This window comes from Sphaerodactylus townsendi, linkage group LG04 (assembly GCF_021028975.2).
Source record: "Sphaerodactylus townsendi isolate TG3544 linkage group LG04, MPM_Stown_v2.3, whole genome shotgun sequence".
NCBI classification, from domain to species: domain Eukaryota; kingdom Metazoa; phylum Chordata; class Lepidosauria; order Squamata; family Sphaerodactylidae; genus Sphaerodactylus; species Sphaerodactylus townsendi.
Window position 1 is genome coordinate 128193220 of NC_059428.1, and position 24950 is coordinate 128218169.

General features: G+C 43.8%; 1 protein-coding gene across 4 annotated transcripts in view; it reads left to right on the forward strand.

Moving 5' to 3' along the window:
• PCDH9 (protocadherin 9) overlaps positions 1–24584 on the forward strand; it is a 959062-nt gene extending 934478 nt beyond the window's left edge. For all 4 annotated transcript variants that reach the window (XM_048495436.1, XM_048495438.1, XM_048495437.1 and 1 more), the window contains one exon: positions 21939–24584. In XM_048495436.1, the coding sequence (XP_048351393.1) occupies positions 21939–22309 (371 nt within the window). In that variant the 3' untranslated portion in view covers positions 22310–24584. The remainder of the gene's footprint in view (positions 1–21938) is intronic.
• Positions 24585–24950: the final 366 nt, after the last annotated feature.

A 24950-nucleotide genomic window follows, 5' to 3' on the forward strand; every position in this document is an offset into this window, starting at 1 on the left:
AAGCAGCAAGAGGCTGCAGAGCTCATGTAGTTTGGAGGAGACAAGGCTACCAGACTCGGACCTTGATTTCTATAAGCCCTTAACACCTTGTTAAGGTATCTGCAATGTTGTTGGGAACTAGTGGGAAGGTAGTTGTTTATTTTTGCTATGTTGTAAATGTTGGAGTTTATTGTTTCAGGGTTTTTATGTTTGTAATGGGTGAGAGTTCTCCTGGAAACCTTCATCAGGTTGAATCCTGTTCATCAAGCCCTTGGAGTCTTCAGGAGCCAACCCACTTGCAAAGAAGAATTGGACTTGGCAGTATCAGTAGACTGTAAATATAAGGACTTGAAGTTGTAACCTGAACAGGACCTTCCTTTTAGTGAGCCCAATAGAGGGCTTTTTGGTGGCAGGGAGGCTTTTTGTGTGATTTATCTCTGGGCCACTCCCCACTCACTGTAAGCCGCGGGGTCACCTCTTTAAAAGACACGAGGAGGATGGACATTCCCCACGTCACCAGCGCCCACTGCGCAGCTGCCCTTAATTTGCCGCTCTCCCACCTCCTTGTCGCGTGGCAAATTAGGTCCTCTGAAAAGAGCAACATTTTTTAAAAAACCCGCAGGTGCCACAGGGGGGTGGGGAACCTCGGCTGTTTACGCGCGGCTGATTCGCTCTGACGCGCAGCTTCCAGCCAATCAGGAAACAGGAACCGCCATTTTATTTAGGGAGGGTGTCCCCGTCAGAAAGTGCTCAGAAATTGAGACGTGTGCACAACAAGACGTGCCAACATTGCTCTTTTTTGCTCTTTTTTGCTCGAGCTCCACTGTTTTGCAGCTTGGCAAAGTGCCGCTGAGCACAGGGTTGTCGGCAGTGTAAACCGAAACCGATTTTTACTTTCATTTTTCTGCCCAAGCAATTTGCAACAGGTAGTGACGTCATCATGTGCAGACGTCTCAAAACAATGCGTTCAGCTTTATCCAAACGAACTTTTCGGGTCAGCCAATCAAAATGGAGCCCCGCCTTCGGCTGGCTGCAACTCCCACGTGTAAATGATGCACACGCGTGCCAGCCAATCAGAACGCTCGATTGCCTCTTTGACTCTTGATGTGGAACCCCGCGCTACTTCCTGAATGGAAAATGAGTGGGGAACAAATGTCAAAAGCCATGGAGGCTTTTCTACGAGGGGTCGCTGCGGGGTTGCACTCAGACGAGGTAAGTGGGGAGTGGCCCTCTGTATGCCACCAAAAAGCCCTCTGGAGGCAGCACCATGGCACTACAGCAGGGCCGTCCCTGGCCACCCCAGGTGCTGGATTGGGCTGTTACAATCCCAATAATAACAACTTAATGCATGATGGAGAAATGTAGAATGGTATGGGAGAGGAGGATTTTAGCAGATATCGGAAGATAAGCAGGGTGGGTACTTGCAACAGACCTCCAAGGAGGACTCTGCAAAAGAAGGCAATGGCAAACCACCACTGCTTAATCACTTCCCTTGAAAACCCTATCAGGGTTTGCCATAAGTCGTTTGCAATTTAGACATGTACAATATGTGAGAAAGACTCCAAATGGTGACATTTTACCCGGCTGCAAGTTATGCTTTTCTTTCTTTCTTGGATGTCTTATTCCTCACAGAAATACACGTGCAATTATCAAGGCATATGATAACATCAGGCAAAGGTGAACACTTAGCCCTTTCAGTAAGATACGGATGGATTCCACACAGCCTACATATATCATCTTTAGGACATTATATAAAGATCTGCTTTGGCATTTTGTGTTCCCACAGCATTGGGAGAACACAAGCGTTCCCAGACAAAATGGAGCTCTTTTTTTCCTGACTGCCACATGGAGCTGTCTTCAATTTCACAGTTGTGCATGCCATTTTGTGTGCTGCAGAGGATTCTCCATGAAGATTCCCCGGGAGGTTTCCTCTGCTTGCAGTTCATCTGTTAGCTATTTCACTGTAAAAAGCAGGTGGATAAAGTTTGTTTAGCCTAGCAATCCTGTGCACATGCCATTTTTTCCTTTTTTGTTGGTTTGTTTTTGTTGGTTTGTTTTGAGGCTGTCTGTGAAGGTATGGCAACACAAATATGCACATATTGCAGTTTGTCTAATCATGTCATCATAGCTTTGCAGATAGCCCCCTCAAAACAATTTTTTTTTAAAAAAAGAAAAATGACACATGCATGTGATCACTAGGCAAAACATACTTTATTCATCTACTTTTTTACAGGGAAATAGCAAAAAGATGAGCTGCAAGCAGAGGAAACCTCCATGGAGAATCTCCAAAGTGAATCTTTTGCAGAACACAAAATCGCAGGTGTGAGTAGCAGAAACAAAAGTGAGAGGTTTGGACAAAAGAAATAAAGTCTTTCCTGCCTGCTGGAGTTTGCTTAGCAGGCAGGAATAATCTTCAACCTGGGTTGGGAAAAGATCGCTAGTTTAGTGATTTTTGAAAAACCCAGGATGAGAGGAGTGTAACAGACTGAACTCATTTTGTGGGAGAGAACGCCTTTTATAGCATCCTAAAGATGTTATGTTTGTGCTGTGTGGAATCCACCATATATGGACCTGTATGCTATGGGTGGCTACAGATTCAGATTGCAAGTTGTAAAAACAGTTGAACAATTAAAACTTCACTTGAGTGACCAATGCCCTCCCCCCCCGCTTTAATAAGCAAAACTCAAAATAAGGGCACAGGTTTATTGCTGGGACTATTTTGGTTCTGGTGTGTTACTGTACTAGAAAATTTAACAAAGAAAATAAAGGCGTTTTCTGCACATACTATGTATCCTGGGAGAAGGAGGTGAAACATCCTGGTTCGGCCATGACTTCCACATAACTTCCAGGTCTAACTCGGACCCGCCCCGCGATATTTCCTTTATCCCGCAGCTATTAAAAAAAGATAAATTGGTGGTTCTTTTGAAAAAAATCCCACACCGATCCTACTCGCATGCAAACATCGCGGGAGATGGAGCAGTTTATTTTTCCCACCTTGTCACCTGCAACCAATAGGAACATCAAAAAAATGGGACAGTTCACACATGCATGGCAACATTGGAGATAAAAATGAAACAAAACCAGGGCCTGTGAGTAATCACCTGGAGTTCTTCCTCCCGACTGAATGGGCTGATAGGCTGCCATGCGGAGGAAGAAACCGAGATAGAAACATTCCAGTATGTATGATCCTGGTTTTCCACCGGGATATTTTGTCCATCAGGAAAACGCCGAGGATGAGTTTTTCAACTCTTAAGAACAAGCAGGAGCTTTTTTGTTTGTAAATTACAGTCTGTTATTTATTCAGCAGTGAACACACAGACAACATGGCCACCAGATAACATATGAAATATAAATCACATCAACAAAAAAACCCATACTGGTTTGGATCCTCTATCATGATTCTGCTCATGATTCCTTCACAGGAAGCTTTCTGCTGCAGAGACCATTCCATTTGTGCTAAACACTTCACAGTTCCTTATAAGACACTGACCTTGAGCAAAAAGCACGCAAGGAATATGTGCTCCACAGCAGAGGACCGTTAGGACACATACTACAGAAAGGCAAGCAGAAACAAAGTATATGATCCAGAGACTTATCAAGTTGGGCTATTCCTGCCCAGGAGGGGCCCTCCTGGCGGTTCCATCAATCAAATAATCAAATTTGGTACACAAGAAAGGGCCTTTTCAGTGGCAGCCCCAGAATTTGGCAACAACCTCCCCAGGAGCTGCACCTGACCCCTGACTTTCAATCTTTAGGATGCAGCTGAAGATGGTTCATTTTAGAACTTTCTTTGATTAAAATCGTCCTAAATTGTGATTTTAAATTTTGGCTAAATGTCTTTTTAGTTTAATTTATTTTTTTGTGTTTTATGCATTTTATTTTTCATTATAAGCTGCCTTAAACTCTAATAAATGATATTAATACATACATACATACATACATACATACATACATACATACATACATACATACATACATGTCAATTCAGTATCAAGTGGAGTGTTCTTTTAACTATAGTCTGTCTCAGAAAAAAAGATGTTAGTAGGGTTGTATATTCATCCGCAACAGAACTCAACATGCCAGACCTTCTTTGTTATAAAATGCTTTGCTTGGGTCTGAGTGCCTACCAAGCCCTGCTCCCATTTAAAAGTAAATAATTGGCGATTGTTGTTCAATGAACTACATATGCTCTTGCATCAAAGTACCATGTTCTGTTACGTACCAAATAATGGTTTTAACAAAGGCAGCACATAAAAATGAATGGTAATTCTCATATTCGTTCAGGATTACATTCTAATGTGGAAGCATACAACTTTCTCAACCATACTAACATCTTTTTCTGAGGCAGAGCTTAACTAAACAACGATTTATCATTGACTAGATTCAACTCCAGATGAAAGTTAAAGTGGAATGTATTAAGCCGTCTATTTAGGTGTCTGTTTTTTAAAAAGGTTTTGACACGTTAAATTGACCCTTTAATAGATCATATTTCTACCATCTGGTTTTTCTCTTGCCTATTTTCCTCTACTTTTTAAATTTCTTTCACCGACAGCTGTTTCCTATGTTCTATATGATGGTGATGATCTCATGGAGCACAATATTTTAATTCCTGTGCAGAAGCTGAAGCAATGCAAATATGGTGATGACCATGATATATATTTACCCTACCCTTGCTCCATATTAGTTGCAGGCAGAGGCATATCTAGGATGGGGCAGCCAGGGTGCATACCCTGCATGGCACTTGAAGGGGGCACCCCCAGCCATTGGGCCCCCTCCCTACTAAGAACTCTGCTCCGCTGGATGGGTCCAGCTCTAAACTGCAGGTTCTGATTCTAACATGCCCGGGGGCTTGGCCAGGTTGCTGGCGGGTGGGGGAATGGGGTTCTCAGTGCTTGTCCTAGTGCAGTGATAGCGAACCTTTTCGAGACCGAGTGCCCAAATTGCAACCCAAAACCCACTTATTTATCGCAAAGTGCCAACACTGCAATTTAACCTGAATACTGAGGTTTTAGTTTAGAAAAACCAGTTGGCTCCGAGGTGTGCGTTACTCAGAAGTAAGCTTGGTGGTAGTCAGTGGCTTTGCTTTGAAGCAACTGTGCAACTCTTCCAACGGTTGAATCACGACCCTAGGAGGGTTTACTCAGAAGCAAGCCCCATTGCAAGCAACCGAGCTTACTCCCGGGTAAAGGATCACACTTTAGTTCTTCGCATGAAAATCAGTGGGGTTTAACAGCACTTAACAGGGTTACCTAAACAGCTTTCCCAAAACTAGGTCTTAGGTTTAATGCTAATAATCGAGCCCAGCGCCCCAGGCCAGCCTAGACGTGTGGGGGGGCACTCTGTTTGCGCGTGCCCACAGAGAGGGCTCTGAGTGCCACCTCTGGCACCTGTGCCATAGGTTCGCCACCACTGTCCTATTGGTTATTTTCCATAGTTATTCCCCTGGCTGTAGAAAGGTTTTACATGTTGTGTGCTCTGTAGGAATGATGTTGGTGGAAATTACTTCCAATTTGCAGCTGACTTACAGTGACCCCATAGAGATTTCAAGGCAAAAGAGAAAGAGATGTGGTTTGCCATTTGCCTTTTGCCTTTGCTTCTGCCCTGGACTTCTGTGGTGGTATCTCATCTAAGTACTAACCAGGGCAAACTCTGTTTAGCTTCTAAGATCTGATAAGATCAGGCTAGACTGGGACATCCATGTCAAGGCCTACAAAAATAACAAAGATTATAGACTCCACCACCATGCATAATATATATGCATTTTATTGTGACATAATGCACTAGTGCTTTCCCCACGATCCTTCCACAATAACCCTGCCCATGGTGGTGGCATCCCTAAATAGAACAATTCCTTGATTTGCATCAATAATTGTGCGATCAATAAAGCGCGATATTACTGGGTCACTAATAGTGCAATCCTAAACAGAGCTGCACCCTTCTAAGTTCATAGGCTTCCATAGACTTTGAAAGCACTGATTACTGCAAAATCCTATTGTGGAGGGTTTCTGCAAGGGTCAACTGAAAGACTTATTATTTTACAGAATCAATATAAGGAATATAATCCACCCTGCAACATGTTAGAGTAATGGTGTTTGGAAAACAATTTCAACCTACCATGATGGCAAGAGACCACAAAAAAAAACCCAAATAACAATGGGTTGCTCTTTCTTCCCCAGGTGTTGGGAAAGAAAACTGTACAATCTTTATCTTTTTTCTACTATAATGACAAATCCCAGATTAGCAGCCCTGTTACTGTGTTGCCCTAAGAACAAAACAGCATCTGGTGGTACCTTTTAAAAATTTTTATTAAGGCATCATCAACTTTCATGAGTGGAACCCACTTCTTTTCAACATCTGATGAAGTGGGCTTTCAAGATTATGGGTAAATTAATCCTGGGATATTAATTAATGATTTGCATCACAATACTGTGGTATAAACTGAACTCTTGCACCCAGTTTTTCCAAGCTTCACTCTCTCACGTTGTCCTATTTTTCCTGGTCCCCCTCTTAGTTTTTCATTTGTTTTCTTGTTACTTAGGCAGTTACTTCTTCAGAATCAATGGCGGATTACCTGACAATTCTAGGAACCCTTGTGTGTCACTGTTCCATTTCCATGCCCAGGTTGAGACTGTATCCATGCCTCATTGCATACTGCATGGTTGTTGCACTATAACAATAATTTGAAATTGGGCTGGCTTGCCTGCAAAGGATAATCTAGTTGTGAACAACTGCCCCCTCTATCTAGATCAGGGGTAGGGAACCTGCGGCTCTCCAGATGTTCAGGAACTACAATTCCCATCAGCCCCAACCAGCATGGCCAATTGGCCATGCTGACAGAGGCTGATGGGAATTGTAGTTCCTGAACATCTGGAGAGCCGCAGGTTCCCTACCCCTGTTCTAGAACATAACGCTCATATTCAGGCCACAAATTAAACTGAACTTCTTTTTAAGGTGATAGATTTCAGGTGGGAAATGGAAAAAAAAACGTTCAGATGGGATTTTCCTTCCCTTTCATTGCGTGCAAATTTCTAAACTGCTACAATGAATCTATTTTAATAGCAACCATGGAAGGCCAAGAAGACGCACAAAAAGGCAACTCTGAAAAAGGTGACATCTTTAGCCCTGGAGTTGCTGTGGTGCTCCCCCCCCCCCAGCCTCTCTTTTAGGGGAATCAGCATGATGTAGTGGTGTTAGGTCTTGGAATGTTAAGTTTCCGAATGTGGTTAAGAATAGCAGACTCTAATATGGAGAACTGGGTTTCCCTCACCGCTATACATGAAGCCCACTGGGCCAGTCAAAGTGTTCTCAGAACTCTCTCAGCCAATACAGAGGCAGCCAATGGCAAACCACCCCAAGAGTCTCTTGCTGGGAAACTCAGCAGGGTCGCCATAACTCAGCTGTGACTTGACAGCACTTTCCACCACCAAATGGTGATTTTTAAGCTTTCTTGAAGAGCAAGTCTTGCCAAATGTTTGATTGCCAAATTATTTGATTGCCAAATGTTTGATTCCCTCAACTGTTAACTGCCCAAGCACATAGTAAAGTAGCCTGCCACTGCTTAGATGACTCCCTTTGGACTCACCATGTCACAATGCAGCTCAAAAAAAAAAATCAAACCTGTGACCATTTGCATCCTTTTGTAACTTTCCTGTGGTAAACCTAAGCAAGAAGAGCCCCATGGCACAGTGTAGTAAGCTGCAGTATTGCAGTCAAAGTTCTGCTCAGAACCTGAGTTTGATCCTGATAGAAGTCCGTTCCAGGTAGCTGACTTGATGTTGACTCAACCTTCCATCCTTCCAAGGTTGGTAAAATGAGTATCCAACTTCCTGGGGACAAAGGGTAGATGACTGGGAAAGGCAATGGCAAACCACACTGTAAATTTAAATCTGCCTAATAAATGTTGTGATCTGTAGTGACCTGGTGCTTAACTAGGAGGCTACTTTTATTTACATAAACCTAAGCTGCTGCAGGCCAAGCTACACAATAAGCCTGACATGTTCCAAGTCACAGGTGCATGGCTGGACTTGCAGTCAGATGGACATGGGTGGGAGGGGAACACATGTTCAAAAGCACTCATTCACTCATTCCTCAGTGCAAAGGGGCAGACAGAGTTTCCAGTTTCCCTCCCACCCTACTTTCACCAGTGGAAAGAGAGGAGATTTTTGACCTTTTTCTCTGGCTCCACTTCTTCTTTCTAAGGTACATGGAGTCAGAGAAAAGGGATGAAAACCTCCTCTCCACCACCCTTTCCTCTACAGAAAGTAGAATGGGAAGAGAAGTGAAAGTTCCATCCCACCCCCAGTCTTCCCCTTGCAGAAACAAGAGAACAAGAACTTCTAAAGGGACGTTCCCCAGTCTGTGGTGTACTGCCCATGGGGACAGAGGTGGTCAAATGACCCCAGGCGCAATGGCAACCCCTCCTCCTCCCCTGTGCTGACTTGGCTCGGAAGAGCTGGGTTGGCATGGAAGAGGCACCTAAAGAAAGAACCAGCCTAAAGAAAGAGCCAAGCCACCTCCTTCCCTCCCCAGGCCCTAGAGGGTGGAGGGCAGGAGCAGCTCAGACAGGCACTGCAGCAGCTGGCCAGCTCCTGGATCACCTGCCACAGTGCCCTGCCCCCCCCCCCCCGTGCAGGCTAGCTTTTGCCATCCCCAGGCCCTGAGGATGGCAGGAGCTGGCCTGCAGGGAAACTGGGGCCCAGGAGCAGACCTGCTGATGCTGTGGTGCCCATCTGAGCTGCCCCATCCTCAAGCCATGCCCCCAAGCTCCACCCCTAAGCACGGGGTAGTGTGGGGGCAGGGGGGCGCCCTGAGAAAGTGTTGTCCCTGGGCATCATTTCCCCCCGATACGCCTCTGTCCCCAGTGGACATTTCATGGTGATACTAGTCATGGACTATGGCATGGCACATATCAGAATTACCATGCAGTTATATTCCCATTGAATCCCAGCTGTTTGTCATGTATGTACCCTACTCTTCTTTAAGGATCTCAGAATGATGTCTTTGGGGTAGTTTGAAAGTCTGTATCATTCAGCTGAGGATTGTACCACACACCGCCCTCATTCGTATTCCCCTCTATATTCTCCAGCCACGTAGGAAGGAGAACATTAATAGACAAACAGTGCCATGTTGCACTCTTCCTGGTACATTCACTTCAATGGGGTGATGAGGGCAGAGCTCAGGGGTGTCAAACTCTGGCCCTTCCGAGGTTCATGGACTATGATTCCCAACAGCCCCTGCCAGTTAGGTCAATTACCCCTTCTGGCAGGACTGATGGGAATCATAGTCCATGATAATCTATGATAGTCCATGAAAATCTGGAGGACCAGAGTTTGATACCCTTGGTGTAACTGGTTAAAAGCACATTGTTAGCTGGTGGTCAAATGACTCTCAGTAGCCACACTGCATTTCACAGTTTCTTGGCTGGTGACAGGACTTCCTACTTAGCAACCAAAAAAAAATTGAGTATGGGTTTTTTTTCCATGTTAAGGACAATTTCCCATCCTTTGAGGGAAAGATTTTTGAAGCAGCAGGTTGGGAAGCAGTTAGTCGGCTTGCTAGGGGCACCTCACTAATTGCAGCAGTAAATTAATCAACGGAATAAGACTTTAGCTTCTAGGTTTAATAAAAATGAGACTGAAGACTAAGGCAGAAAGTGGTTGTTTCCATTTGAGGAGGGACCGTGGCTGTGATACCAGCTCCTTGTAGCCACCCACCCTTAGTGGAACTGTCCACATGAACTGGGTGGGGTATTAGGGTTACCCAGGCCAGGGTAAGAGCCCAGGAAGCCAGGCTGTTCACCATTTCCATCCTCTACTATCACAAAAGGGTCCCAGTGAAATAATATTATTTTGTTTGATATCACAGGGGTTTTTTTAGCTGGTTGTTAACCTTTCATTACAATTCGAGCCTCACCCAGAAGCCTAGGATGTTGTAATGCATCAGCATAGTATTCATGCAGATCCCAGTTGAGCTGCCTTTTTAATCTGACAGATGTTGATTTTTGTCGATTTGAAGATGTTTCAAGTGCAGCTCTAGTATTTTCGGAATAACAGCTTGGGTGTTGATTACCACTGGGACAACCTCAACTGGCTTGTGCCATAGTTTCTGGATCTTGATTTTAAAATCATGATATTTTGTGATCTTCTCACATTCTTTTTCATTGACCCTGCTGTCCCCAGGTATTGCTATGTTGATGATGGTCACTTTCTTATCCTCGATCGCTGTGACGTCTGGTATGTTATATACACCAACATTTTGCTTGGATTCAAAAGTCCCACAAGATCTTAACATTTTCTCTTTTTTTGTGTGTGAATTTCTCTGGGTGAAGTTCCCACCAGTTTTAGCTGTTCTGATGTTGTAATTCATGCATAAATTCCAGTGGACCATCTTGGCCACTGTGTTGTGCCTCTGCTTGTACTCAGTCTGGACAATCTTTTTGCAGCAGCTGAGTGGTCTACAATTTTGTCAGCTTCCTTGCCCAATCTTCATTTTGCATCATCTGAGGATGTTTTGATTCTGCCTCTGATCGGGGCAGGTTACAATGAAAACTGTAATAAATTCTCACACAAAACATTCTAAACTCTATAACATCCACCCCAAACACCCCCCAAAGAGGAAGAAGTGTGCAAGACACCTAAAGCCCCCCCCCCCACATTCCAATAGATAGGATCAACCAAATGTCTGGGTGAAGGGGTCAGTGTTTGCCAGGTTCTAGAAGTCCAGGAGAGTAGTTGTCTGATGGACCTCTGCTGGGAAGGCATTCCACAGTTCAGGGGCCACTGTTGAGAAGGCCCTCTGTGTTTCCCCAACACCACCCTCACCTCTGATGAGAGCAGAACAGCCAGGAAGCTCTACCACCACCACCCCACTCCCCGCCTGCTTCAGTGCCCAAGTAAGAACATATAGGTGGATATGCTCTCTCAAGTACCCAGAATTGAAGCTGTTTAGGGCTTTATACATCAGTACCAGCACTTTGAATTGGGCCTAGTACTGCATTGGAAGTCAAATATTTGGTTTACTGGAAGAAGTCAGCTTGACCCCCACAAGTACCACACTTTGAAAATGCTGTTAGTCTTTTCTAATGCAAAAAATTGAGACTTTTTATTAATGATGATGCTAAAGATTTAATTTCATTTTGATGCCGAATGGCCAAGTGCTGAAAAAGTAGGGCTTAAAGGTTAATACTTGGTGTAGAAAAAAAACTGAATAGATAATAACTACTTTTAAATTTGGTGAATTGTTGCTCTTGTCTATGTTTTAAACTGTGATTTTGAATACAAACACAAATTGCTCCTTTGTTATAAAGGAAAAAAGAAAACAGTCTTTAAGGCAGGAGTAACCAATGCCCCTGGTAATTGGCAGGGAGTGAGGTTTTTATCAGTTTTTGCTCAAATACCAAAGCATCTCTGTGTCACAAAAGATACAATGATGGCACTTCTGCTATACCAGAAGTAATGTTGATGTGTTAATGGCAACAGAGCCTAGATCTCAGTTTGCTGCAGATAAGTCCCCCCACGTATCAGCTAAATAGCACTGTGGGAAGGGGCTGATTCCCCTGTCCAAGGTGCTGGACAAATTCTGTTTATTGTTGCTGTAACAGAGGAACATAACTACCCTTCTGGCTTCATAAAGAGTCCACCCCTTGTATCCCTGATAACCAGTCCTTTTCTCCCCATTGTGCAAGTGTCCCACCACAGTTTTTGTTTCTTCTTGATGCTAATTTATATGTTACTCATTCTTCATCCAGAGATTCAGGGGCCCAGTTTGAATTGTGGTTGCAGCACACAAGAGGACCTTTTCTCCTAATCACCATTTTCCTGATTTTCATTGGCCCCAAAGACAGGTTTGCCCCATTGAGGAAGATTATCCCTAGCATTCACTACAGATATATTTATCCAGTGGGGCATATTGTAGCCTAGGATTTTTTCAGATTAAGAAAACGTCACTGAGTGGAGAGGTTTAAGACCGCTCTCCCCGCATCCCAGAGTGCAGATATGAAGTTAGAGGAGGGGCCATGTTCCTCTCAGTTCTGTGCTTGCTCCCTCGAATCCTCACATCACTTTCTCTTTTAGTTCAACTTTTCTCACTCTTGGCATTTCCCCTTTCTCTCTCTCATTCACAGTTTGTCTGGGGTGCAAAGGCCTCGGACCTTCCTTGGGCCCCTTCCGCACACGCAAAATAATGCGTTTTCAAACCATTTTCACAATTGTTTGCAAGTGGATTTTGCCATTCCACACAGCTTCAAAGAGCACTGAAAGCAGTTTGAAAGTGCATTATTCTGCATGTGTGGAATGAGCCTTGGAGTTAGTTAGAAATGAGGCAAGTGTGTGCCTCCATTGTTTTTCTCATTATCAAGATGTCTTCTTTAAATGAGAAGGGGATGAGTGAAATAAATCTTTGCCTGGAACCTGTGAACCTTTGTCTTTGTCTGGAACAGGGTTGTCACCTCTGGGTTGCCAACTGCCAGGTGGTGGCTGGAGATCTCCTAAGATTACAACTGATCTCCAGCAATAGAGATCAGTTCACCCAGAGGAAATGGCCACTTTGGAAGGTGGAGTCCATAGTATTATTCCCCATTGAAGTCCCTCCCTTCCCCAAACCCCACAATCCTCAAACTCCACCCCCAAAATCTCCAGTATTTTGCAGGCCATAAATGGCAACCCTAATTGGGAAATATCTGGAGCTTTGGGGGGACGAGCTTGGGGAGGGCATGGTTTGGGAAGGGGAACAGCCTCAGTAGGGTACAATGTCATATATTCTACCCTCTAAAATGGACCTTTTCTCTGGAGATCAGTTGTAATAACAGGTGATCCGCAAGCCTCACCTGGATGTTGGCAACCATCATCTGGAACCTATGATGGCTCTCAAGGGTCCTACCTACTTCTTGACCAGAGAAGGTTGGATAAAACGTTGGTTGTGTTTTTGACCCTACTCAGCCATCAAACTTGGCTAGAATCTCTCTTAGAGAAAAAAGGCATTCAGACTTTCCACCTTGAAGAGAAGGCCAATGCATGACTGGCACAGATTTATTCTCCTGCCTCTCAACGGCCTGCTTTGGAGGCACAACGAACGCATGGCTGTCTGACAGCTATTAACCGAATAAAAACACAACAAAAGGCATCATTTATTTTTTGTACAGTCAGATATAAATATTTACAAAGGCAGTTTTAAGGAGTTCTTGCTTATTTACCACTGTGTTTGCCTTCAAAATATTTAAATTCAGAGACAGATGGCTCGTTCAGTTTTATCAGCTCTTGTGTCATTATATATTCAAGCAGCCAAGACTGATAACCAGATTTATCCTGGATTGTTTGGTGAACAAATACTTTGGGGTTGGAGAAGGGGGGGAGCGGTAATGGGGAAGAGAATCAATGAAATCCTTCAGCCTGATACGGAGATCCCAGTGACATTTTTACGAACAGAAGGGAAACAAATTAATGCAATTATGGAATTAAAGCAGCGGGAGCAGCTTTTAAAGCTGTGTCACTGTACGCGGTGATGAAACCACTTTGGAAAATTGGGAGAAATCTATTGTTTTTGTAATGGGGGATAGAAGCAGTAATTGCTATTATGCTTTCTATCTCGCAAGGCAATTAAAGAAAAAAGAAAACCGGAACGGTGTGCTCTTTGTAGATGATCCTGTCTCAGCTCATTCCTGATCAACAATGCTCATCTAGTTGTTGAACAAAAAAAGAACAAACTGAGGGCCTTTCCCCACTTACCTTAAGCCCAGCGCTACTCTCTTCAAGTAGCGCAGGGTCCCCTGGCACTCCCCACGACAGGGGTGGTGACAGTGCAGCCACCCCGACGCTGCTGCTGTTAGGTCGTTGTCTCCCTCAGCACGCTTTGGCAGTAATCCCACTGGCAGCTCTTGTAAATGGTGCCTTTAGTATGACCCTGACACAGAGCTGTGAGGGTCGTGGGGACTTGCTCCGGGCACTTGCCTCGACATAGGGGGGATCGTGGAGAGTGGGGAAACGCCCTGAGTAATCTTGATCATTTACTCCACTCTAAATCCATTGATGTGAATGGGCTCAGCCTGGAGTACCATTGCAGTGGACTGCACTGTTCACAAAGAAATTTGAAATCTAGAATGGAAGGGATGGCATGACTTGGACAGTTTTGTGCACCAGTTGTGCCACAATTGGTTTATTTGCGGCCTTCAGAAGACATGGGATAGGCCCCAATTTCAATCACTGAGGATGTAATTTGCATGCAGAAAAGACCAGCTTCAGTTCCTGGTATCTCTTGTTGAAAGATCTCTCTAAAGGGGAAGCCACTGCAAAGCTACTACTGAGTAGGAATGCTTCCTCCCACTCTCCAGATTTGAATTTTTCCCGGGATAGCGGAGTTCTGAATGACTTGGGCTGTTTCTGCATGGGCAGAAAACAGCACCTTAGGGACGGTAAAAACACCGTCCCTGGGATGCTGTTTGCACAGCTGCCACTGCTGCAGTGCAGCAGCGCCGTGCTCATCCCCCAAACGGTGCAAAAACGCTACTTTCGAAACATGCTCCATGAGCGTGTTTTTTGGAAAGCAGTGTCTTCCCACTGGTGCCGTGTGAAGCACACCGTCGTGAGGGCGCAGCTTTCAGTTTATCTTGTCTTCCCTCTGAGGCTCTGGAGGGAGAAGGGACATGCCCATTCTTCCCTCTCACACCCGTGAGTCAGAGGGCAGCATGGGCGTGTCGCTTCCTCCCTCTGGAACCTCAGAGGGAAGACAAGGTAAACAAAAGATGCAGACTGGAGCCGCCTCTGTGGTGCACAGCAGCTTCGGCACCACCTACACGAGACCGTGTGAGGGTCTCATGCCTCCACCAGCATTAATTACACTGGTGGACAGTCGCTTCTACCACCATGCAGAAACGGCCTTGGTCTTGCTTCCAAAGAGGAACCAACACATTAATGATCTTCCATTTTTAAATCCTCCAATGTTGTGCCGAGTCCTTTACACTCAAGAGTTTGCAGCTGTCAATGCCTTTGGGACATTTGCAGTTGAGTTGCTTATCAGATAAGAGATCATGCTGCACCTCAAGGATTCTCAGCTCAAATCTTGTGAACTAATTAGGTTTTCATAAACAAGCGTCTGTTCATTGTCGACTTCCATCTGAACACAACAGCACTCTACAGGGCTGTTCTGCGCTTTGCGATGCCAAGATATATGGGAAATGCTTTGCTTAAAAGTCTTATATAAATGCAAAGAGAGATTTCTTATACTTTCTCTGAGGATTGCCAGCTCTGGGTTGGGAAATACCCAGGGATTTTAGGGTGGAGTCCAGGGAAGGGGGAATTTGGGGAGGGGGAATGACCTCAGCAGAGTGTATAATGCCACAGAATCCACAGTCTAAAGCAGCAATTTCCTCCAAGGAAACTCATCTCTGTAGCCTAGAGAGCAACTGTAATAGCAGGAAATCTCCAAGTGCCACTTGGAGGCTCCCAACCTTGCTTTATCCCTCTGTGTTATCAATTCATGCTGCAAAGGAGCTGTCTGGCTGCTACTGTATGAACAACTTCAAACAAGATTCTTCACGTGTTGTGATGGGTGATTTACCCAAGCATAGTAATACGTGTGCACATTAGAACTGTTATGCAGGCATATGTACTGCCCTGTTAACCCTGATGCTTTGTAGAGTTTTCCCAAACTTGATAGGATGGTACATATGACTTAACAATAATTGTTTTTGTGTGGTGTTTTACTAGTGCATGCATGTGTGGCTGTGCTGTCTTTTAAAAAAGAATCCTGATAGAACTGGACACCAGAGCCACACAGCCCAGAAAACCAAGAGTCACCTGTTTGATATGATTTTTAGCAAAGTGAGCTACGTAAGATTTATCCCTGAGAATGTTATGTGGATTATGCATTTCATTACCTGGGGTAAGTCTTTCCATGAGGCTTCTGATAAACAATTCAGAAGTCCCACATGAACGTTACCAACTTATCAGCCAGACAAGCTTGCGTAAACTCCACTCCCACATTCAGTGCCTCAGATCTCGGTGGCAATTCCTGAAGGAAGCAAACTAGATGAGAAATAAATCTCTTGGGGAGTAATTTGACATGGCTTTAAGGGCCATGAGCATATTTTCATTCTGACTCGAAGCAGTTTATTATGTATTTAAAGACCAAACTAAAATAGATGTCAGCTGTCTTTGAACTTGAGTTTAGTTTATTTAGCCGGTGGACGGGGAGTGGAGTTTGGCACGGAGGCTTTTCATTCATTTCTTTGAAAATTGGAAGCCCAGAGATCATGCCGTCTATTTCCTGAAATGTGTCAGTCTGTCATGAATAACCCCCCCCCCCTCCCTTTCCTCTGTCTTTGTTGTTTGCTGGAAGATTTAATCCCTGCGAAACCATTCCCTTTTGGGTCAGCAAGACAGGATTGCATTATTGTGTGAGGGAAAAATGAGAAAACCTAATTAAAAGCAAATTGCTGTTGTCAGCAGAAAAGAAAATAATCAGCGTTTAACCTATAGATTAACCTTTAGAAATGTTAACAATATGCTGGGAATGCTCGTTTTGCTTGCTATTTTCCTCTTCTGTAAAATACCTAGATCACTTGGACCCAAACAGAGAAGAATCCAGAAAGGCAAAGGCTGATTTTTCTTGCACAAAACTCAAACTAAGGAAAAAAATGTATTTGTTAAAAATGTCACGCTGGATTTTTTGGTCAGATGGTTCTCGCGGTGACTATACATATTTTTCCCCCTTCTGAATAGGTTCTTGAAACCTAAACAGCAAATCTTACATTGTTTCTATGAGATTTCAATGTATCATAGGGACTAAGGCCCCTTCCGCACACGCAAAATAATGCGTTTTCAAACCACTTTCACAACTGTTTGCAAGTGGATTTTGCTATTCCGCACAGCTTCAAAGAGCACTGAAAGCAGTTTGAAAGTGCATCATTCTGCATGTGCGGAATGAGCCTATGATTCTGAACTGGCAAGTTTGAGTGAAATATCACATAGGGGTATACATCAAAACAAAACAGTGTTTTTCAGATCCAGATATATTGGAATTGGAAACTATTCATGTTCTCAGTTTCCCAGGGTCTAGGTAATGATATGGTATTTAGATCTGGGTATTATTGGGAGGTTTCCAATATTTTTCTGCTCCATTATTCCTATAGGAAATATGGGGTGGGGGGGGGGGACTGGCGGTGTTGTTAAAGGTACTGACACCAGAATGTCAGGGGAGCCTGTTGGTGCCTGTCCTTTAAGAAGAAGAAGATGATGATGAAGAAGAAGAGTTTGGATTTATATCCCCCCTTTCTCTCCTGCAGGAGACTCAAAGGGGCTTACAATCTCCTTGCCCTTCCCCCTTCACAACAAACACCCTGTGAGGTAGGTGGGGCTGAGAGAGCTCCGAGAAGCTGTGACTAGCCCAAGGTCACCCAGCTGGCATGTATGGGAGTGCCCAGGCTAATCTGAATTCCCCAGATAAGCCTCCACAGCTCAGGCGGCAGAGCTAGGAATCAAACCCGGTTCCTCCAGATCAGAGTGCACCTGCTCTTAACCTCCTACGCCACTGCTGCTCCACATTCCCTTTTGGGACATAAATATGTCCCACATTTCAATTCATGGGTCCAATTCTATGGATCACTGAGAAAGTGCCCCCAGCCTCCCTCCATTGTTTCTTGTGGAGGAAGAAAAACATGAAAAATGTAAAACACAAAAACTGCCCTCCCCCCGCCCCCCCAGAAATGCTGGTGCAAACTATTGCTAATTAAGCTGATCACAAACAAGTGTATTTGGAAAATTTCAGCTTCTGGTAAGAAAAACCCAGAAAACTTTGGTAAAGTTGAATAAAGTTGATACGCAACAAATTTCAGGTCTCCCCACCACTGCTTCTCAAGTCTACATGGACTTCAGCATTCACTTGAAGCTCTCTCAGCCCCTCTGTCATTTACCAAATACCTGTGGACTTGGGAACCGGCAGCAGGGGGAGACAGAGGTGGATTCTACATAGCATAAATATAGTGGCGTGGGCCAAAAGCAGCGTGTGAAAGTGGTGTGAAAACGGTTGTAAACCCTTTTACACAATTTTAAACCCTTTTACACTGTTTTCACACTGTTTTCACACCAGTGTTTCTGGCCCATGCTGAATCCGCCAATGTCTTTTGGACATTATAAAAAGATCTGGGTTCTTTTTTTTTTTTTTTGCATTTTATGTTCCCACAGTGTGGGAGAACACAAGTGTTGCCAGCCAAAATATCTTTTTTCCCCTGCCTGTTGCATGGAGCTCTTGTCAGTTTCACAGTTTCACGGCCATTTTGTGTGCTGCAGCAGAAACTCCATGCAGATTCCCCAGAGAGGTTTCCTCTGCCTGCAGCTCATTCGTTTTCTGTAAAAAGTGGATGAATAAAGTTTGTTCAGCTTAGCAGTCCTGTGCAGGTGTTATTTTTCGGTTTTAATTTGTTTTGAGGGGGATGTCTGAAAAGCTACAATGACAGAAATATGTGCCTATTGCAGCTTCTCTAATCATGTCACCATAGCTTTGTAGACATCCCCCTCAAAACAAAAAAAGAAAGAGAAAAGAAAAATTACACTTGCATGGGATGACTGGGCTAAACGAACCTTATTCATCTTCTTTTTACAGTGAAATAGCAAGCAGATGAGCTGCAAGCAGAGGAAACCTCTGTAGGAAATATTGATGGAGAATTTGCTGCCGCACACAAAATGGCAGGCATGAGCAGTGGAAATGAATGTAAGAGGTTGGGCAGGAATCATTTTCAACCCAGGTTGGACGGGAAAGATCACTAGTTTAGTGATTTTTTAAAAAAAAACCCAGGTTGAGGGGAATATAACAGGCTGAAGTCATTTTGAGGAAGGAAGCTGTGCAAAGTTCTTCCCCAAAACGCTTTTTATAACATCCTAAAGATGTTATATTTGTGCAGTTTGGAATCCACCAGAGATTCCACTGAATGCTGACTCCAGCATTCAGCTGCAGCTCTCTCAGCTGATAAAACTGGATCATATTCTGCTTTATAGGCTCCCGGACTGTCCACCTCTGCCAAATAGCCTGGGATTTTTGGGGGGGAGGGGGGGGATTTGCTAAAAACCAATGTAAAATTTGAGAATCTGAACATGTAGAAAATATGTTTTCTTTCCCTGGAATATTTGGGAAAACTTTGAAAGTCAGATTGTTGCTCATTCTTTCCCCTGCAACACTCTTTTCTCCTTTAGGGTTGTTGCAGTGTGGAGACCCCTAATCCTCAGCCTGCCTGGCCTTCTCCCCTCCCTCCCTATTTTCCTCCAATTCTCTTTGATGCAGCAATGATTACGTATTCCTTCTATGCTCTTGATTTTCCTCGGAGCTGTGCTGCCCTTAAATGCTCTTTTGACTATAGCCTTTCTGACTATTGGTTAACGCGGTGCTCCAAGTAAATTAGTAATTTCCTTCCTATAACTTTCCTGTCACTTGATGTCTAATCGAGAAAGAGCTGACTGTCTGCAGAGAAAGCAACTTTGTTCTTTTTAGAGGCGGGTGGAAGCGCCGGATTACAACTTCAGCTCGACCGACGGAGATTTGCCGTTTTAAATCATCGTATATTGAGAATGTCATGGATTGGTTTATTGATAGCGTTGAAAAATACTGGGCTAAGTCACCAGTGATGACTCAGTTCCCTTTCGCCAAATGACTTGTTTTCCGGTTGCCTCCATGCTAATCAGATCAATAACTCATCCATCCCTTCGCTCCATTGAGAAATATGTAAGCTTGGGATTTGAATCAGCAGTGATATGTGTCAGAAAGAAAGGCTCATTAGAAGGATTTGCTGGCTGGCTAGGATTTCCCCCTTGAGTATATGAAAATGTAAGAAGGATTTTACACGATGTCCTCTCATCGGAGATTGAGGCATGGGTTTTATTTTATTTTTAAGCTGCAAGAAAAATGATTTAAACAAATCTCCTTTTGCCCATAACAAACACCAGTACATATTCTCCAGATGTACCGGCAGCAAATGTTTGATTAACAGCCCAATCCAGAGTGGAGTGGGGTGGGGGGGACAGACCCACTTCTGTAGCTGGAACAGCCATGCACCAGTGAAAGGGGCAAATGTGCTGGAGGAATGAGTTACCTGGGTGGGCAGGCACTGTGCAACTCCTTGGTGCCTGTCCCAGAAGCCACCACCTATGCCTAGGCCCACCCCAATGCACATTTTTGGAATGGCGCCCAGGGTGCTGATTACCACTGGGACAACTCAGCTGGTTGGTGCCATAGTCACTGTAACTCGATTTTCCAATGTTCTTCTCATGTTCTTTTTCAGTGACCCTTCAAGCTGGGATTTTCCAAAAAGATAGTTTTGTGATTTTTCAAAAACCCAAGTTCAGAGGAATATAACAGACCTAAGTTGTTTTGGGAGAGAGAGCTGTGTAAAGTTCTTCCCCAAAACACTATTTATAATATCCTAGAGACATTATATTTGTGCTGTGTGGAATCCACCACAGAGAGAGAGAGAGAGAGAGAGAGAGAGAGAGAGAGAGAGAGAGAGAGAGAGAGAGAGATTCTGTAATGGGAATTTTCTCTCTCATACCCTTGTCATTATTAAGTATCACATTATGTCTGCTTGTAACAGCTCAGGAGAGAGGTGAAATGAAGTTGTGCTCTGAAGTTCTCCTGTGCACTGAAAGATGACATTTCTGCTTGAATATTCGCTACACATCCAGGGAATATTTGAATTCTGTATTTGATCACAGCATGGCAATGATATTATTCATGGGCAAAGCAAGGGAGTGTATGTATCTTTGAATGTTTTGCAACAGCATGGCTGCCATCGCTCATGTTTTATAGAGAGCACAAGTTGACTGTGGCATTGCAGAGGCTGAATGATTGTGCCAGTTCAAACACAGAGTCTATCAAGATTTAATGAGTGGGTTAATGTAATGAACTGTATACAAGACTGCCTTTGAAGACTGGCTGGTCCACAGGGTTATGGGATCAAGATCCAATAGCCTCTGTCTGGGAGGAGCTGCATTGGTGATCAATACCCTTTTCAAGCCCATTTGAAAGTGCTGTTATTGACCATAAAAATCTCAAAAGACTGGGGCCTCAGGCACATAAAAGAATGCCTCCCTTTGCATTTTTCCTCTTTGGAGTAGGGTCTGCAGGATAAACCTTCAGTACAAAGGAGTATTTGGTAGCTGTGAACAGCTTGGGGTTTCTTCTCTGAAAGTTTCCACTTGGCTTTCTCTAGGGTAGCCAATTCAGGGGTAGGAAGTACCTGGAGATTTTGGGGTGGATCCTGGGAAATGCTAGGATTTGGAAGAGGTGAGATCTGTGTGGGATATAATGACACAGAGTCCACCCTCCAAAGCAGCCGTTTTCTCCAGGGAAACTGATCTCTGTCGTCTGGAGATCAGGTGTAACCCTGGGAGATCGCCAGGTCCCACCTGGATGTTGGCAGCCCTCTGTGCACTTTCAGCTTTACACACGGCTGTGTGCTTTGCAGTATTTCCCATGGCTTTTTTAGCAAATAGGATTCTCCTGATGCACAGCAAGCCTCAGCCTTATGATCTGGCCTTCTGCCTGTCCCCCACTATCCCTGCCAGGGGACCTCCTGTTGTGTAGACAGGGAAAGCCAAGAGGAGCAAGAAGACATCAGACAGAAAAAATACACACTTTTTCTTTGCACTTTCTTGGAAAAGAAAGGGGGAAAGTCAAGCTTTTCCAGGTTTAGAAAGCCGTGGTTCTTCCCTCAGCTGAGGCATGGTGGACTTAGAAGAGAGTACAATGTGTGCATTATGGGAAGATCCCCCCAGAGGGAATGAAAACTCAATACAGAGGAGACCACATGTGCATAAATGGCCACTATCTCATGCCCAATGTTTGGAAATTTGGATTTAGGATAACTTTTGTGGTTTACAGCTGAGACAGGTTTAATGGTTTTCACACAGGCTAATGATCTTTTTCTCTCTTTCCCCCCCCCCCTCTTTTTTTCTGCTGTTTGCACTTCTACCCTATTGCAGATGGACCTCTCGGCCCCCGAGGATTAGCTGAAGCGACAGAAATGTGCACTCAAGAATGTCTGGTTCTGGGTCATTCGGACAACTGCTGGATGCCTCCCGCTTTGGGTTCATACCAGCAGCCAAAATCTCCGCTCTCCACCTTTGCGCCTCCGAAGGACTGGATTAAGAAAGACAAACTGGTGAATGGACATACATTGACCAGATCCTGGAAAGAAGATAGCAACAGGAACCAGTTCAGTGATCGAAAGCAATTTGGATCAGGGGAAGGGCATTTCAACCCCACTCACATGACTGACATTCCTTTGGCTAACTTGAAGGCCTATAAACAGGCCTCGGCGGCCGTGGAGAGTCCAAAGGAGAACCAGCTATAAGGAATGGCTTCTTTGGAACAGTGACTTTAGCCTAGTTAGACTTGCTAATACTGTATGTGTGTTTGTGTGTCAGAGCTTTATGTACTGAGTAGACCTCTAGAACTATGCGTCACATAGCAGAGATATGCATAACTTTGTGGTGACTCCACGGAACTGCAATGCAAAAGAGCATTTCTACTAGTTGTGTGCTTTTCGTTAAATAGACCGAATCAAACTCTTACAGAGAATCTCTCCAGTTTGCAAATCTTTTTTTTTTTTAAAATGGTTTCTGGGGAGGGGCTTGAGGGCTTTGTTTGGGGCTTTCTTTTCTTTGTTTTTGACCCTGGATTGCTGCTGTGAACAGTTGAAGATATATTTGGAGAGTGAGAGCGAGAGAGAAAGAGAGTGAGAGAAAAGTGGATTGCAATTGTTTTAAAAAGCATATCCGATTAGAAAGGGAAAAATGTGTTATTGTCGCCATTGCGCTGGCACTGCTACACTTGACATCTTTTACTGAAACAAAACAACTACAATTACAAACATTAAACCTACTGAGCGATTAACTCTGTTAGTGGAGACTCGTTAAGTCGATCAGTGTTCAAGTACTTGTAAATAGGATCAATTATTATTAATAACTTTTGTGTACTTATAACGTTCACCTTAAAAAAAATACTGTAGCATAATTCTGTGTTTCACAGTTGCTTTTTTCCTTTCTTTGTTTCATTTTGCTTCCTGTTGCTTTGGTTTTGTTCCCCCTTTCTTTTGGTGATGGTGTTTCAGTGTTGGTAGTCTGTCTGACACACAATGTTCCCAGGAACTCAAAACACTTGTGTTAAAATAATGACAGGAAAAGGGAGGAATAATATTTTGTTTTGCTTTTGTTCTTGTATTAAAATTGTATACCATTTTTTTCCAAAAAAATGGATTTGAAGCAAGAGTACTGAAATTTTAGCCACTTTTTAAAAAATTATTCAATCTGCAAAGTAAAAGGGGAAGCAGGTGCCAGTTAGGGTCTCAATGCTACCTTAGCAAATCCTGGGAGACCTGGGGTGGGTGAGGGAATAACCAGGGAAGGATTTAATATCACTTCTGGGTGACACTCCAGGAACTTGCCAAATCTCTATAGTAAAGACCATAGAGACTAGCGAGATTTCCTAGAGTGCTGCTATGGAGGCCACTTGCTTCCTTCTGCTTTCTTGAAAATGGGATATTGGAACTAGGGCTGGAAATTTCCCACTGGGTCCAGGCTATTGGTAAGCCTTGTGCCAGCAGTTAAATATTTTATTAAGAAACATTCAGATGTTAGCTGCAATCACTCTGGATAGTAATATTACCCCAAAATTTCAGTAAGTGGAGGATAATTTGCCTAGGACACAATCTGCTAGAAAACTTTCCTGCCCATGCCCTAATTGGATGACTCTGCCCAATGCCCACGTAGCTTAATGAGGCCTACACAGGAGACCTTCCTGGTGCATTGCCCCCAATACCAGTAGCTAATGATTGCTTTTTTTCCACTATTTGGCCAAGTGTGTGTCTATACCTAATACAGTTTGTATTGCTCAAATGGCAGCGGTTGTGTTGATCCTCATCTGCATCGATGTTGTAGTAACACAAGTGTTTTTAGATCATAGCCACAAAATATTTAATGTGTTGTGCCTTCATGATGTAATCGAGCATTCTCCTGGTAGGCTAGTTGGGGGAAACAAAAGGGTCAAATCTCTAATTCTTGCTGTTTAACTGTTTGTTACCATAGTTGGTCAATGCCTGGCAGGTACCAGTGTCACGGTCACTTGACTCAAACCAGCGAAGTGACCCGCCATGTTAAATAAGACCTCAGTTGCACGTCTAAGAAATTCTAATCTGACCATCCTTAGGTGGTTTTTATTTTCTTAAGGCATGACAGACAAATTAAACATAGCATGCAACATAGCAGGAAAACAGAAGTCCTTAATGGGAATAAAAAGGAAAAGTTATCTTATGCCACAGTTAAACATCTTTTAAAATAAATACAAAAAAAGGTTGCTAATATTAATGGTTAATTTGTTCTTACCAAAAAGAAATAAAACTAACGGAAGTTATTTTGTATATAGCAGTTCACATTTTCTTTCCTCCACAGTATATGAGCATAAAAAATGGGATAGGGGTGCATTGCTTATTGCGGTACTTTTGTCAGTTTGTGAGGGGTGTTTGATGACTTTGACCGAATAAATATCTAAACAGTTATCCATGTTACTGCTTTGCCAGCTCAACGTTATTTACAGTTATTCGGCTCTTGCAATAAATGTTCTGAATTCCTGATTGTCTTGTGGGAGTTCTTGGCCTAATGCCGAAGAGTCTTTCCTTACCTGAGCTCTTTCTTTAAACAAAACAAAACACACTCTCGTTGTGGTGTATCTGGAGAAATTGATTTTAAGACCTGGGTAAATCCATCCCCAACTTTCAACATGTCTACTGGGAAGAAAAATGGGCGTGGAAGACATAAACTGAGACTGAGGGAAGATAGAAGTGGAAGGCTAGTTAGCAGACTGTGCCCAGTTTGGCCTGACAGGGCATGAAAAAGGTAAGAAACTGCTGTACACATGGCCCACTTCTTGAGGTCACTTCTCTGTAACTTCTTCTGTTAGATGGACAAGGTATTGCAGTTGCCATTTAAGTGGGAAAG